Source organism: Emys orbicularis, chromosome 1 (assembly GCF_028017835.1).
Source record: "Emys orbicularis isolate rEmyOrb1 chromosome 1, rEmyOrb1.hap1, whole genome shotgun sequence".
NCBI lineage: Eukaryota > Metazoa > Chordata > Testudines > Emydidae > Emys > Emys orbicularis.
This window is the reverse complement of record NC_088683.1, coordinates 121,490,309-121,507,248: the sequence shown is the minus strand read 5'-3', so window position 1 is coordinate 121,507,248 and position 16,940 is coordinate 121,490,309. Positions and strand designations below refer to the sequence as shown.

Genomic DNA, 16,940 nt, shown 5'->3' with positions numbered 1-16,940 from the left:
GCTTCATAGTTAAAAACAGCATTAACTGCTATACGAAGGCAGAGCATTACTTTTAATAATCCATCACAACTATTAGGTAGTTTAAATAAAACTTCGTTTCAAAGATTGCTGGTGTGTGTAGCTAAAGTATTTTTTTTCTTGTTCATTATAATCCTCGTATGTTACAAAAGCATGCATACATGTAGGATTTTTTTTGTAGTGATCTCATTTGAAAAGTTTCAAGAAATCTTTAACAAAGAAAAATCTTTTAAAATTGTTTTTTAAAAATATATTAGGCATTTTTACCAGACATTTCAAATTGTTCTTACAATATATTATACCTCTACTCCTGATGTGGCTATATATAGTTTACAGCCTCATTTACTTTAATGTGCTACCTGAATAACATAATCATAGCTATAACTATGGTAAAGGGTTGTAAGGTGTGTGAACCGCTAATGCTTTCTGACGATTTAAATGACTTGTTCATAAAATGTTCTTTTAATAATAATGGTAAAGCTTTTAGCACTAGATGTCAGAAATGTGGAGAATATTGGCTTTTTTAAGTGTTATTTCTTTTCTAGCTAAAGTGTGTTTTAATAATAAATAGCACTGAGGCCAAGGTTATGTGGCTCTCATATTTACAGTACAATCCAAGTAGAAAGATTCTTACCATATTTCAAACTGGTTGACCTCTGCTTGCACGTAGTTATGTAACTTTCCTAATGTATTTGTCATTTCCTCATTTGCTTGAACAAGATGTTTCTTTCATTAAGAAAGGTCAGTGGAGTATGTACCAAAGAAGAATATTTATGTATAAAAACAGCATAAAAATTACTTTGCAAGGCACAGTATTATTGTGGCACTGGTTTATAGAGCTTCCCAATGCTATCCCACTTTATCGGCAAGTGGCTTCAAATGGGATTGTTTCATGAGTGCGCTTGTTCTGCTAAATACCAGCCTTTCCCAAGAATGGTACACTGGGAGGTTGAATGACAATTACATACTTTTATAAAGCCAAAGAAAATAAATGGAGGTATAATTTTTTCCCCTACCAGTTAATCGTATCCTTGAATATCTTCCCTTTGTGTGTCCTCAGGTTATTTGGTGTTACAGGAAACTGTGCTGCTTGCAGTAAGCTCATACCTGCTTTTGAGATGGTGATGAGAGCCAAGGAAAATGTTTACCACCTGGACTGTTTTGCATGTCAACTTTGTAATCAGAGGTAAGAGGACTTCTTGGTTTAATTCCGTAGGCTAACACTAACTGAGCCCTGATGTATATATTTTTGTTTAATGGAGAGAAAGCATTTGCTAGTGGTTGAAACACAAGGCTGGGAGTCGCACCCGGATTCTTTTTCCAGTATTGCCACAGACAACCTGTGTGACCTTGGGCAAGTCACTTAAACTTTTCGTGCCTCAGTTCCCTCATCAATAAACAAGAATAATGATATTTCTGCTCACTCACAAGGGTGCCTGTCAAGCTTAATTAATTAATATTTATAAAGTGCTTCGAGATCCTCTGCTGTAGAAAAGTGCAAAGCAGTACCATTTATCATTATTATGTTAATTTTATTTAAATTCCTCAGCTTTGTCAGTTGAATTTCTTTTAAAAATACATACTATTTCTTTCTGTTGACAGAATTCTTATTGTTTGAATTCACAGGACATTGCATTCCATTGTTCTTTGTAAATCAGCATTGGAATCCTGTGCCATGTTCTTGTGACATTATAAACATTCCAAGGCCCCAATCCTGCAAAACTTGTTCTGTGCCAGCATGTGCCTGCAGCTACATAGAGCCCCATTGACATTCATCCAGGTGGAACTTGTTGCAGGATCCCGGTCTAAAACTGCAAAATCACAATGGTTGAGATTTTCAAAGTCAATTAGGATATTTGGTCACACAAATGAAAATCTCAACCTATGTCATTGGGGTGGAATCTTGGCCCCACGGAAGTCAATAGGGGTTTTGCCATTGACTTCCATGGGGCCAGGATATCACCACTGGAAATTAAAGAACTGATTCATATGTACTATTTTATGTACGTATTACACTGCCTCAATTATTATATAATCCTACATTTAGTAACACATTTTACAGTTTACATTTCTTTTACATTTGCATAAGAAGAAATACTCAGCATGCAACTTTCTTAGATAGTAACTAAAAATTACTACAATAATATTCTAATGTAATATTCACCAAATGTAAATCTAGCCCTAAATAAGCCATGCTAACTTACCCTGTACTGCAGTGTATTATTCTATAGCATTGTAGTAATTTAAAAATCAAGCATCCCCAGAGCAACATAAAATGTACAACTGCTAATAAGTATAGCACGGTACAATTACACTCTACAAAAGCTAAATTGACCTTTTTCATCATGTTGCATGGAAAATTAAAATATCAGACAAATAATAACCGCAGCTTAAATGATATAATAATGCAAAGTAATTATAGGTTGTAATGCTATTTACAGATCCTGTATCAATTTTGCCTTGCTACAGAACTAAAAGGCTGTATTCAAAATAATGTCTACCCTACCAGTAGAACCCACTGAAGTAAGACACACGCACTCCTAAATTCAGATTCTAAAATCTTTCACATCCCTAGTGCTGCAAACCACTGTTCTAGTATCATTATTAAAGTGCCTAATATATTTCTGTTGTTCGCTTCATTTATTACATGCCATAATGGGGCTGCATATCTTTAGTGTTGGTTATGCACAATTAGCACTTAGTTATTGTCTTGTCACTTCAGCCCACATAAGACAAACTTCTTTAATGCAAGAAGTCAGCTAATCTTCATCAGTCAAGCAAAGCAGACAATTTTTGTTACCCTGAATACAAAAGATTCCAACTTAGGTGGTACATTTTAATTTAACCCCCCAAATAACCCCCCAAAACATTAACTATAATCCTTTTCCTATTGCCATAAATGTGAACTAATGTGTGTCTTCATAGTATGAAAAGCATCAGAGTGGTGATCTTGGACGATTTAGGTTCCTATTAGGAATATCCTCTGCTGCTTTTTAAATGAAGAGTTTTAGTGGGGGTCTAATATTTTTGGATCCACTTTGTTGTTGTTGTTGTGGGTCTGTCATCTCTGAGCCTCCAATCTAGTGCCTCATTTGGGGTTTTTAGGCTTTTCCTGTGCTTTGGGCAAGCTGCAGGCCAGAGTGCTGATACTTATCAGCATAGGTGCTGGAACTAGCCGTGTTGGGGGAGCTGCAGCATCCCCAGGGTTGAAATGGCTTACAGGGCTTACAGTTTGGTTCAATGGCTCTCAGCACCCCCACTATACACATTGTTCCAGCCCCTCTGCTCATAAGTAGAAAGCCTTATGAGAAGGGTCAGGGATCCTTGATCACACAGGGATTGCCATACCTGGCGGACACATGGTCCATCTAGTCAAACCAGTGGCCAGTACCAAGATGTTTCAAAGAATTCCATATATTGGAACCTCACAACACAATGGAGCACAATCCTGATCATGGTCTCTGGGTACTATTGTAATATAAATATTTAATAATAATGGACAACAACAAAATAACCTACCCATAGAGTATGTTTCTTCCTCACCACCTGACATTTGTGACTATCTTATGCCCTTAAGTATTATGATTTGTACCTCTTCTTTTTATTTTGTTTTATAAATTCTAATTTATAGATGTGCATATTATCCATACAAATTTCTAATCCTACTAAACTCTTGAATGATATCTTGTGGCAATGAGTTCTGCTGCTTATGTATTTCATATTAAAAGAATCACATCGGTGTTATTTGATTTCCTTTCTATTTCCTTGCATTTTTGTATTACGTTAAGGTAAATAGGAGTGCTGGATTGACCTCCTGGTACCATTCATTATTTTGTATACCTCTATCATCACACCTCATTATCTCCTCTTACTCTTTTCAATCTCCATACCTCCAATAATTTTCCTTGCCCATCTCAGGACCCCTTGTATTTCTTCTGTCTTATCTTTGAAAACCAAATTCCAGGTGAGGGTGTGTCACAACTCTAGTGAAGCACCCCCCTCTTGGTCACTCCCCAGACTGGTATGAGGGGATGCAGCCACTGACACCATGTGTGTTTTAAGCTACTGGAGTCTGAACAGAGTCCAGGCACTGCTGCTCTATTGGAGTCGCTGAGCTCCCTCTCGGGGTGCAGATTCTGTGTCTAGTATCCCCACCTGAGAGTTGTGATTACATGGTTCCCTGCCCAGCCACTAGAACCAGAGCTGACCCCTCAGGCTCCACCCATAGCCCCGATAGCTTAAACACGTCCTCTCCCAAAACTCCACCGGAAGGTGTGAGCCTTCTGGTTTTCATCCTCAAAGGGGCATGGGGTAGGCGTAATGCTTACCACGCAGAGACAGACTTTGCATGGGAGTCTAAGCCACCATTGCTCTTTTCTTAACAGATAAAGCACACAGCAGGGCCGTCCTTACCCATACACAAAGTACGCAGCTGTGTAGGGCACCAGCCCCTGCTCCGTCTCTTCCCACCCCTGCTCTGCCCCAACCCCGCCTCTTCCCACCCCTGCTTCTCCCCAGCCCCGCCCCCACTCCCCTGAGGAGTGCAGCAGGGCTGGGCCTGCACTCACCGGCGGCAGGAAGTGCAGCGGCCCGGCCCCAGCCGCACCGCCAGTGAGTGCTGGGGGGTGGTTCCCCCCTGCCCCCCAAGCCAGCCTCCCCATCCCCACAGAGGCCTGGGGCCCCACATGCCCCCCCCCCCCCCGCAGAGGGGCTGCATAGGGCCCCAGAATAGCTAGGGACGGCCCTGGCACAGAGAGTGCTGATCACATAGAAAAAAATACATCCTGAATGGTCCTTGGGGGACCTTCTGAGATCGAGTATGCAGGGTTCCCTCTGCTTCATCACATCAGGTTGCTGCAGCAGCTTTTCTCTGCTTGATTTGGTGAAAATGGCCAAAGACCCCAAAGAGATTAGCTCCTGTCCTTTTTCTAACCTTCCAGTCCCTTTGTCAGGTGACTCCCAGATCAGCCTTCTCAGGTGATCCTAGACCCCTGCCAGGTGACCTCTTTCCTGACAAACCAGTTCTCCTGGGTGGGAGCCAGTCTATTTTCTAGGATGGTTGTGTTTGAATAGAGGAACATCCCGAGTTAACAACCTCTATAGTCAGCCCTGTATTAGTCTCTGTTGGAATTTCAGTACGATATGGAGGTAAAAAGGCAAAAGAGAAAGCAGCTTGCCCCACTTTCAAAATGGAGTTTGCATCTTGGTGAAAACACACACAGTTTTCATAATCTCAAAGAATTCATAAATTGTACAGATGTGCTCTGTGCCAACAATACCATTATACTTCTATCCCTTTTCCTATGCTTGCCTCCTGTGTATGAAATATCATTCCTGAGCTGACTCACTAAACCCACTGTTCTCATTCAAGTAAGACCCATTTCTACCACTATCCCTACACGAAATGAGTTGAGATCAATATTTTCTTTAAACACACACACACGCGCGCATGCATTGAGCTAACAAAACATGCCATCCATCTCTCGGCTTATATATTAGATCCCTTTCCCCACTCCCTGTTTTTTGTCCCTTTTCATTGTAAACTCTTTTGGGCAGGGTTTGTGTCTTTAGGGCAGACTTTTGCTTATTTGGAGTGCTCTTGTAACATAACTGATAGCAATACACCATTCTTCATATGTGCTAACATTTTAATTGTTCAACTACGCCGTGCACTGGGAAGAGGCTCCCAGTGAGCTGTTAGCCGTTAACAGGTCTTTTTCCTAAGTGAATATAGTTAAATTAAAACCCAGCAATGTTGATGAGTGGATTCAATTATTACTTTAAATTTGCATTAGTTAACACTGAATTTCATCTGCCATTATGCTGCCTGCTTGTTTAGCTTTGTCAGGTCTGTCTGAAGTTCCTCAGTCTTCCTTAGATTTAACTAACCTAAATAATGTTGTGTCATCTGCAAATGTACGTTCTTGACTGTTCATCCTCTTCTGCAGGTCATTAATGAATAGACTAAGTCACATCCTGTGGATCCTTGGGGCAACCTGGTGTTACGTTTTTTCTGTGCTACGGGACATTAAGAATAGGTGTAATGTTTGGTATGCTCAGGTAGCCAATTTCAATAAGTGATGGTATTTATTATTATTATTATTATTATTATTTTGGTGGAGCTCACTTCATTCCTAAATTCTTTGGCTTTATACAATCTAGTCCTGGTTGATCTTTAATTCGTCAGCTTATTCCAACATCTTCTCTTTAACACTCAAATACATCTTTATTACTTTAGAAAACTACAGTAGATCTCTCTACAATATCCTCTGTGCCAAAAAGTGATGTGAAGAAATAATTTAACTCATCTGCAATATCCTTATTCTCCTTAACTGTTCCCTTTATTTTCTGGTAGTCCATCAGACCTCCACCAGGGTTCTACCCAGTGTGTCACTGGGCCCTGACTCAGTTTCCCCTTCTTCCCCAGGTTAAACAACTTAGACTTCATCCTGCAAGTGTTTTCTCAATAGCTCTCCCTTTTGGAAGTCTGGTTTATTAACATTAAAGTCAAAACACCCACAAATCTTTCAGAAATCTTTCCTGGTTGGCTCCGACCCTGAGTGCAGGCTTTCCTCCAGCAGACTCCTGCTCTCTGCATGTCTGTTTCCCAGGCTCTCTTCTTAGGAAAGCTGGAGAGTCACTTAGCCTAGTCCTCCGCACTGGCCCTTTCCTGCCCTTTAATGGAGCATGCACAGCCAGATCTGCTCTCCCTGGAGTCTCTCTTGTGACTTAATTTGGGCTGCCATCATATCTCCCAGCAGGCCTGGTTCTTAGACACATGCTCTCCATTACGTGACCCTTTTATTCCTTTCTTCCAATGGGGGAGAGAGGATAAGCCTGACACAGGGTCCCAGCCCTCTTAGGAACCAACTCACCCAGTGACAAGACCCAGCAATTCTGCTGCTTGGCTATATATTCTTGATAGGTGCTTTTATATCTTAACCATTCTCTCTTCAAGGGCCTGATTCAAAGCTTATTGAAGACAGTAGAAAGACTCCCTTAGATTCAGTATATTTTACATCAGGACCTAAATTCGCTCTTAAGTAGGAGAGCTACCATTTATTTTATCTATTTCTTTTTATGACTTCACTTAAGCTAGATCTCCATAGTTTGAAGGATAAGGTTGGTTCAAACTATCTTTTACCTTGCCATTTGTCCTTTCTTTTTCCTTCCTGCCTTTGCTCTTTTTTTGTTTTCTTTTGAGGGGTATGGATGGTTCCTGCGTGTCTCTTATGGTATGCCTATCTCCATTCTGGGTCTAAAGATTTTAATTTTAATTTTTTCACCTTTGATTGTAGGGTCGCTTTGACTAGCTTCCTCTATTTTTTTTAAAACCCGTCTTTCTGAAGTTTCATACCAGAGAGCTAATTCTTGGTACCTTTCCTCCCCTAAGGATTCTATGGTGGTCACTATGATGTAGTCACTTACATGGTTCAAATGCTGCCCTTTGCTCCCCACAACCACTTTCAACCTCTTCTCCCAAGTGGAAAAAGCTTTACCTTCTCTCAGCAATAGCCCCAAACCAATCAGCTGATCCAGGGTAGCTTCTAGAGAACAAATATTGTCATAATGGAAAATAGAGAACAAATTAAAATAAACAGGCGAAGACTGATGTTGCAGATTAATGTTCCCTCAAACTTTGACAAGTGTGCCAAAAGAGAGTGTGCAGTAGCTGAGGTTTAAATAGAAAATCTTACATCCTGCGTTCAGCCATGTCCGTGCTTGACCCGCTGAGCTAAACTTGCCGATCTCACTCAACATTCAGCTCTTATACTTCCCAGAGTTTGTCTCCCTCCTTTCCCTCTTTCGACTCATTTTCTAGCAGCCTGACCCAATAGGCTCCACCCCATTCATCATCTCCTAGATAATTCCTCTCCACCTTGCTGGACCAATTTGGGCTATGGTTTAAAACTCCCATCTGACCACCACCACCGAGGGACATTAAACCTCATCTTCTCTCCTTTTATTTTTTCTTGGAAATACTCTTTATTTTAACAACTGGGCTTTAGTTTGTCTGGCCAAACTTTCATCCAAGTCCCAGTATATAAACACTTTCATCTGGCATCCTATAAAAATATAGAAGGCCTACACTACATGACAAAATTGTTTTATTCTTTATCAGACATAATTTTATATGGATGATAATATTAGATTTGTATATGTTTAACTCTAGCATTAGATTCCTACAAGACCTCAAAGGTGAGGTTATTCACCAACTATTTTAGAATACAGTTTAATACCTGTGGATAGAAATCCCATGCTTGAATAATAAGAGCATAGAAGTAGGAATGTACTACCTGACCAGGATGGTGATGGTGATTGTGAAATGCTCAGGGGCAATTACAAAAACAGAAAACCCAATAATAATAATGGGGGATTTCAACTATCCCAGTATTTACTGGGTACATGGCACGTCAGGATGGGATGCAGAGATAACATTTCTAGACACCATTAATGACTGCTTCTTTGAGCAGCTAGTCCTGGTTAAACTGAAATTAAAAGGAACAATCACAAAAGTGAAATGCCTGCAAGCTGCATGGAAACTATTTAAAAACACCATAATAGAGGCTCAAACTAAATGTGTACCCCAAATTAAAAAAATCAGTAAGAGGACCCAAAAAAAATATGCCACCATGGCTAAACAATAGAGTACAAGAGTCTTTTAGAGGCAGAAGGACGTCCTTTAAAAATTGGAAGTCAAATCTTACTGAGGAAAGTGGAAAAAAGCATACATTCTGTCAAGTCAAGTGTAAAAGTATAATTAGGCAGGCCAAAAAAGAATTTGAAGAGCAACTAGCAAAAGGACATGAAAACTATGAGCAAAATATTTAAGTACCGTATATACTCGTTCATAAGCCGAATTTTTTAGTAAAAAAGGGAAGCACCAGAGAAGGGGGACAGCTTGTGAACGGGTATAGAGAGGGAGAGATGGGACACAGCCCCTCCCCCCCAACAGAGGGAGCAAGGAGAGGCAGCACAGCCAGCACAGCCAGAAGGGAAGAGGCGGGGCCAGAGTCTCTCCGCTTCTGGCCACGCTGCTCTCCCCCCAGCCTCCGAAGCAGCTGCAGCTCCGGGGGTGGCAGGCTGCAGCCGTGCTACTCGACCTCACCCTCCAGAGCGGGCTACGGCCCCACCGCCCAGGCACCGGAGCACGCTGCAGCTGCACCGCCTGGTCCAGCCCGCTGGAACATGCTGCGGCCGCGCCGCCCGGTCTGACCCACCGGAGCAGGCTGCAGCTGTGCTGCCCAGCCTGCCGGAGCAGCTCCAGCCAGGCCAGAGACATCCTCCCCTGGCCCTCCCCAGATAAGGTGGGAAGGGATGGGATGGGAAGAGTGTGGGGGTCCTGGGCTAGGGGTGGGGTCACGTGGGAGGTGGTCACAGGGGTTATTCCCCTGACTCCCAGCTTCTTCCCCCCAAAAAAATTTCCCGACCAGTTACTGTCCCAGCCCGTCCGGGTAAACAGCTGGCGCACCAGGACACTTTGTTTCCTTAGGTTTACCTCCGTGCCTGCGGACGCTCGAGGTAAACAAACCATCTCGGCCTATCAGCAGCTTATCCTGATGGCCCGGGAGCCAAAGTTTGCTGACCCCAGAATTATAGGGTCGGCTTATGAACAGGCTATAAAATTTTTCCATTTTTACTTATTCATCTTGGGGGGGTCGGCTTATAAATGAACTGGCTTATGATAAAGTATATACGGTATATCAGAAGCAGGAAGCCTGCAAAACAATCAGTGTAACAACTGGATAATTGAGGCGCTAAAGGAGCACTCAAGGAAGACAAGACTGTTGTGGTGGGGAAGCTAAATGAATTCTTGGCATCAGTCTTCATTGCAGAGGATGTGAGGGAGATTCCCACACCTGAGCCATCCTTTTTAAATGACAAATCTGAGGAACTATCCCAGATTGAAGTGTCAATAGAGGAGGTTTTTGAACAAATTGATAAATTAAACAGTAGTAAGTCAGCAGGACCAGATGGTATTCATGCAAGAGTTTTGAAGGAACTCAAATATGAAATTGCAGAACTACTAACTGTGGTATGTAACCTATCGTTTAAATCAGCCTCTGTACCAGATGTCTGGAAGATAGCTAATGTAATGCTGAGGTTTTTTTAAAAAGGCTCCAGAGGCGATCCTGGTAATTACAGGCCAGTAAGTCTAACTTCAATACCAGGCAAATTTTACTATAATAAAGAACAAAATTATCAGATATACAGATGAACACAATTTGTTGGGAAGAGTTAACACAGCTTTTGTAAAGGGAAGTCATGCCTCTCCACACCATTAGAATTCTTCTAAGGTATCAACAAGCACGTGGACAAGGGTGATCCAGCTGATCTAATATACTTGGACTTTCAGAAAACCTTTGACAAGGTCTCACACCAAAGGCTCTTAAGCAGAGTAGGCAGTCATGAGGGAAGGTTCTCTTGTGGATCAGTAACTGGTTAAAAGATAGGGGGAAAAGGGTACGAATCAGTTTCCACAGAGGAGAGAGGTAAATAGCAGGGTCCCCCAAGGAACTGTACTGGGACAGTGCTGTTCAGCATGTTTATAAATGATCTGAAAAAGGGGGTAAACAATGAGGTGGCAAAGTTTGCAGATGAGACAAAATTACTCGAGATAGTTAAGTCCAAAGCAAAGCAATGGCAAAAAGTTACAAAAGGATCATGAGTCATCATGGATAGTTCTCTGAAAACAATGTGCAGAAACAGGCACACACACACACAAAAAAGAAACTAACAGAAAAGAACATTGGGAACCATTAAGAGAGGGATAGAGAATAAGACAGAAAAGATCATAATGCCACTATATAAATCCATGGTGTACCTACACCTTGAATACTGTGAGCAGTTCTGGTTTCCCCATCTCAAAAAAAGATACATTAGCATTGGGAAAAGTACAGAGAAGGGCAACAAGAATGATTAGAGGTATGGAACAACTTCCATGTGAGGAGAGATTAAAAAGACCAGGTCTGTTCAGCTTTAGAAAAAGAGGAGACTAAGGGCAGATATGATAGAGGTCTATAAAATCATGACTGGTGTGGAGAAAGTGAATGAGGAAGTGTTATTTGCCCCTTCACGTAATGAAGAATTAGGGGTCACCCACTGAAATTTATAGACAGCAGATTTAAAACAAACATAAGGAAGTACTTCTTCGCACAATGCATAGTCAACCTGAGGAACTTGTTGCCAGGGGATGCTGTGAAGGCCAAAAGTATAACGAGATTCAAAAAAGAACTAGATAAATTGATGGAGACTAGGTCTGTCAACTGCTATCAGCCAAGATGGTCAGGGACCCAACCCCATGCTCTGGGTGACCCTAAACCTCTGATTGCCAGAAGCTGGGACTGGATGACAGAATGGGTTACTCAATAATTGCCCTGTTCTCTTCATTCCCGCTGAAGCATCTGGCATGGGCCACTGTTGGAAGACAGGATACTCGGCTAGATGGACCATTGGTCTGACCCTGTATGGCCATTTTTGTGTTTTTATGAATTTAAGATTTTCCATTCCAAACTTTTAATAATCTTTGAAAAGCATAGCAAAAAGAGGTGTACTTTATTGGGCTGCAGTGAGTGATATCGTATATATGGTACCAATTCTTACCAAGGAAAGCATGTAAAGCCCGTAACAAATTAGACATTAGCCTTTGATGTTATAGGTCTTTTGACAGGACCCTAAAATTAGCAAACCATAGGTATATATTAATGAACTATAAGGTAAAATAAAAACTAGTCTATTGAAATGTATGCATAAGCATTAATCAGAGATACATTGGCAGATCAATTAAATTTTACAAAAATTGGGAGGGAGGAGAATAAGGGACTAACTGTAATTGGATGCAAGAAAAAGTTTAAGGGTGTTTTATATCTGAATGAAGAGATTGTATGGCTGCTGATCCTAGGAGAAATCTATTAAATGCTTCCACATTTTGTTTCATACTTTGTGCCACAACAGCAGAGGAGGCACTTTGAACACAGCCATCTTGGTTCCAAGCCATTTTTCTTACCTTCTCCTAAGAAGTCCCCACTGCATTGTCATGCATCTTGTACTGACTGCTACAGTAAAGATGGCAGGTAATTGTGAGATCCCTTTAGCACTTGGCTCTGGAAAATGAAATGGCTGTTTCTTGGAATGCAAGTTTTATACTTCTTGTGATGATCCACGCATGCCATCTGTTTCCAAACAAGGTGGTAACAGAGGTCATTTCATGATATAAATGGCCTTCATTTTACCATTTTAAAATATGACAGGAGTTTAAGGATGGAGGTTAATTATATTGGCCATTCCACTAATATCACAGACATGTCAAAAGTATTATCGTCAATTTATGGCCAGTAAGTCCAATCTGTCATGTTAATGCTGCCTATAGTACATTTTCCTGCTCACCTTTGCATGCTTATTAGGTGAAATGTACAAAAGATTCTAGGAAAGAAAACGTTGCACAGCACCAGCCACTACCATCTGCCTGATATAGCCAGAGATGAAGTAAAAGCCTTACCTCGTTTTGCAGACGCCAGTTAATGTAGAAACCCTTTGCTTTACCAGAAGTCCATTTCCACTCTTTCTCCTTCCCCTCTTTTCCAAAGGGAGCTGTGAATGCTTTCGGTTGAGTCTCTAACTTATGAAAGTGGAAATAATGTAATCCCATCTAGGAATGAAGGAATCTCCAAAATGTGGGGCTTCAGATGCTTATCTGATCTAGCCAACTCATAGGTCTGAAAATTTAACAAGATTTTGGCACTTTGTTCCAGTCGTTTCAACTAGAAGATACCAAACCTATTTTTGAGGGTCAAATAAGATCAGAGGTTTGGGAACATGGGGGGGCGGGAGGGGAAAGAGAAGAGATTTTACCTTATCTCCACCAATTAGTCTTCTCATATCCTACTAGTGTATTAGTACAAAGTGTCATTGAATGTGAGTTGAGCTTCCATTCGGTGCTACCCCTTTGTCACCAAAATACAGTTCACAGGTATAACATTGCGGGAAAAAGGTCTAAGCTCAAGGAGATAACATTGCAAAAGCAAAATGTTATGGGAACAAATCTGCAGTTTGTGTAAAAGTGTCCCTGCTCATTTCTAGAATAGGACAGTGCACTCCCTGCAGATTATGAGGTTGGTGGGTGAGGTAGGTCTTTAGGGCTGAAAGATTAAATAAAATAGTGATATAGGATTTTGTCATCTTGGAAGGAAAGATGCAAACGTTAAAAAAATCGAAAGCTTTGCAGCTTAAGTTAGTTTTGCTTCATGATGTATTTTAAATATTTTAACCAAGTTATCCCTGGGTTTGTTTTCTCCTTTAATAACTGTTTTATTCTGGAAATAATCCTTGTGTTACCCTGGACCCCAAAGGAGTATTTGAATGATTGTATGGGTTTGAAACAGTGCATTCTGCTAGCCAAGCAGATGTAATCATGTCTCCCTCTAGTGGCTGGCCCACAAAGAGTGGCAGCCTGATGCTTACTCATATTCTTCAAATAGTGGGAGCTTGCATTATCTGTACTGAGTTCCTGCGACCTGTCCCCATCAACATCAATTGTCATATATTCGTCACACTAGGATATTGTTTTCAGTGTCTTATTTATTTTATCATCCAGTGCAAATACTCATGTAATAGAAAATATAAATGAATAATTTTGTATTTAAAGTCAAACATGCTTATTTTTCTGGAAAATGAACTTGTATGTGAAAAGGCCACCTATGTATAACTTCTGTATCTAATCTGGGGAGCTGTGATCACATCCATACACCTTTCAGGCAAAAAATAGACTAGGATTCAGTTTGGTTTTGGGAATATTTGAAGAATCAAGAGTAACCTGAAGAGAACTAGTTCATTTCAATAACTCTCCTTTTCAATATATCGACTCAAAATATTTTTTCTGGTGCTTACAGCTCATATAGTGGGATTGGGGGAAACCTGTAAATTGTATAAAATAGGCTTGACCATAAATAACTTAAAGATTTCAGGATCATTCCATAATCTGTATTTTCAATCATCATCAGCAGCAGGCAATAATCCTAGAGGGAAAAAATCCACAAATAGACAAACCAATTTTCCTTTAAGAGCAAAGCTAATTCTTTTCAATCCACTTTTTTATTGCACTGTTTTCCCTCTATCTGTTTAGCTAGCATAAGGATAAATTTCCAAAGCTACCCAGTTGGAAAATAAATGGGTTCACTGTTTGTCTAGCATTCCAATCTTTACAAATGTAAATCAGTCCAACTGCTACTCATTTAAACCGCCAACTTCACAAAACATTAAAGGGCTGCTTTCAATACACAATTTAATCTGCAACAATTCACCAAGATTTCTGTTTGAACATCATTAGAAATTGACTATCTGATAAAGAGAGACCACTAGCAAAGGTCATGAGGGTCACCTTCTGTAATTATACGAAGTTTTACTGGGTCAACTACAGCAGACACCACTATTTGAAGGTTAAATTGTTACAATTAAATACATATACAGCTATTCCCATAGCTACTCTGTTGTTAAATGTACCGTAAACAACACAAGCATTCATTTCTGACCCTAATTGTGTCCAAGATGTCCCCATTTGGAAATTATACAGGAAAGAACATTATAATCTGTTACACATGAAACAATACTTTATATGGTAAAATGCATAATTAGCTGATGGAAACTGGTTTCATTTATCCACATCAATCCAAAGGGGTTCATTTGGGTTACTCTCTTTAGTTTAATTAGAATGCTGCAAGCAAGGGCTCCCAATATGTGTTATAGCTGGAGAGTTTGCCATAAACAAAGGAATATAATCCTGTTGCAAAATCAGTCATTAATGAAACTTTTTTCTGTATACTAGGCCCCTCCTTGTTGTTCACTAGATGTGTTAAAAAGCACTTCTTTGTTTTTAAAATGATGTATATAAGTAGCCTGATAATCATGCACACATTGCCTAGATTGAAATTATTACTGAAGTTTGAAACTAGATAGTTGAGGTAAACGTGCTTTCTACTCCTCTGAGACAATAAAATACAATTATACAATATTGTTTTCTTGGCAACCAAGGTCTGAGACATTTACTAGAAAACTGGGATATGTAGACTGCTGTGTCACAAAGTGGGAAGAAATTACAGCTATTTAGTAACTAAATTTACAGTTGATTCCTACAGGTAAACCTGTGTGTGTCTACATATGCCTACATGTGTTTGTGTATACACAATATATTTTGTGTATACACAAAATATATTTACAATATAGATGTAATTATATATACACACACATTAAAATGTTTTGATTCAAAGGACATTTGAATTTAGTGGCTATTGGCACTGGAATATAGTATCATGATAATTTACCATTTGTATAATACGTAACTGTGTGTTAAGCATTCAACAGCATATGATGATATCATCCTTTTTCTGATTTGTGTAAAGAATTAGATTAACTTTACATTCAGCCTGTGGTCTTGGATATTATCGTGTTTTATCGGTGCAGGTGTGACCTGATCTAAGGCTCTCATAGACTTCAGTGGGCTTTCAGTCAAACTCTTGGCTGGGGGACCAAAAAGCACTCTGATGCACCAAATTTTGTTGAAAGCAAGGAATATATTTAGATACCAGCACAAATCCAAAGCTGGGCTTTCATGCACTGTTTTGCACAATGTTGCATCAGACACAAGAAATGTATGCTGCATCGTCCGTAGAACAAAATTATGAACACTTACGGTACAACTTTTTAGATTTAAGATCACATTGTTCCATTGTAAAACTACCTTTTCTTTTCTTTGTTGTTGTATTTTCAGATTTTGTGTTGGAGACAAATTTTTCTTAAAGAACAACATGATTCTGTGCCAGACAGACTATGAGGAGGGTTTAATGAAAGAAGGTTATGCACCCCAGGTTCGCTGATCTGCCACCACGTCGTTAAGAATATAAAGCACTATGTTCTTTTATCTTTTTTGCTCAACATGTATATAAGAAATGACACAGGATCCTACTGAATAGCGTAGATATAGAGAGACAGGATGGTCGCGTGGAATAAAAGGCGGACTGCATATGTATGTAGTGAAAATTGCTCCAGTTCAGAGTTGAATGTTTATTAAAAAGGTAACTGTACATACTGCTGGATTTTTATTTTATTTTATTTTTGGGGGCTTGCTATTGTTTTGTTTTCCTTTTTGTGTCATTTGGCATGAGATGTTTATTTTGGACTATTGTATATAATGTATTGTAATATTTGAAGCACAAATGTAATACAGTTTTATTGTGTTACCATTTGTGTTCCTGTTTGCTTCTTTGTATTGTTGCATTTAGTACAATCACTGTCTAAACTTATTGTTTATTTATGCTTTCTGTATCTACCAGCTATTTTAAATTAGCTGTATCTTTCTAGTAAAAAGAATTAAAGAGCAAATCCCAACCATTATGCTATAGTTAAGAGCTTAAAATACTATTTACATTACAACTATTTAAAAAAAAATAATTCTAGCAGCAACCACTGCAAACAATGCTATGGTTAAGGGTCTATCAGCACTTGTGTTATAAGCCTCTATTTTTCAGGGGTTAAACCTCAGCTGTTTAATTGTATAGATCTCCTCCAAGAGCACTTTTATTTTATTACAAATTTTTGAAAAACAAGTCTGGCTGGTTTGGGACGTATTATAGAAGGCGCAAAAGTGAATGATTTTGGGTGCTGCTTTTGTGCTGCTAGATGTTCAAAATAAGTTTGTTTTATTTTTAAATTAGCTGGAAATTAGGCCCTAATGCAAACCAGTGCCTTTGGGTATCTTGTAACATATATATATTCTGAAGTTGTTTAATTTGAAAAAGTGACTTCTGCTCTTGTGCAGAGATCTTTTGTAAGATCAAATTTCTTAGGCTTTGAGGTTTGTTTTTTGAGGGGTTATTTTGTGGTGTTTTGTTTTTTTGCATTAAGACTTAACCCTAACTTTTCATGGAGAG

At 39.7% G+C, this 16,940-nt stretch overlaps 1 protein-coding gene across 1 annotated transcript in view; it reads left to right on the top strand.

The window, feature by feature from the left end:
• LMO3 (LIM domain only 3) overlaps positions 1-15,887 on the top strand; it is a 74,003-nt gene extending 58,116 nt beyond the window's left edge. The window contains exons 3-4 of the mRNA XM_065421092.1: positions 1,079-1,204; positions 15,782-15,887. Of these exons, the coding sequence (XP_065277164.1) occupies positions 1,079-1,204; positions 15,782-15,887 (232 nt within the window). The remainder of the gene's footprint in view (positions 1-1,078; positions 1,205-15,781) is intronic.
• Positions 15,888-16,940: the final 1,053 nt, after the last annotated feature.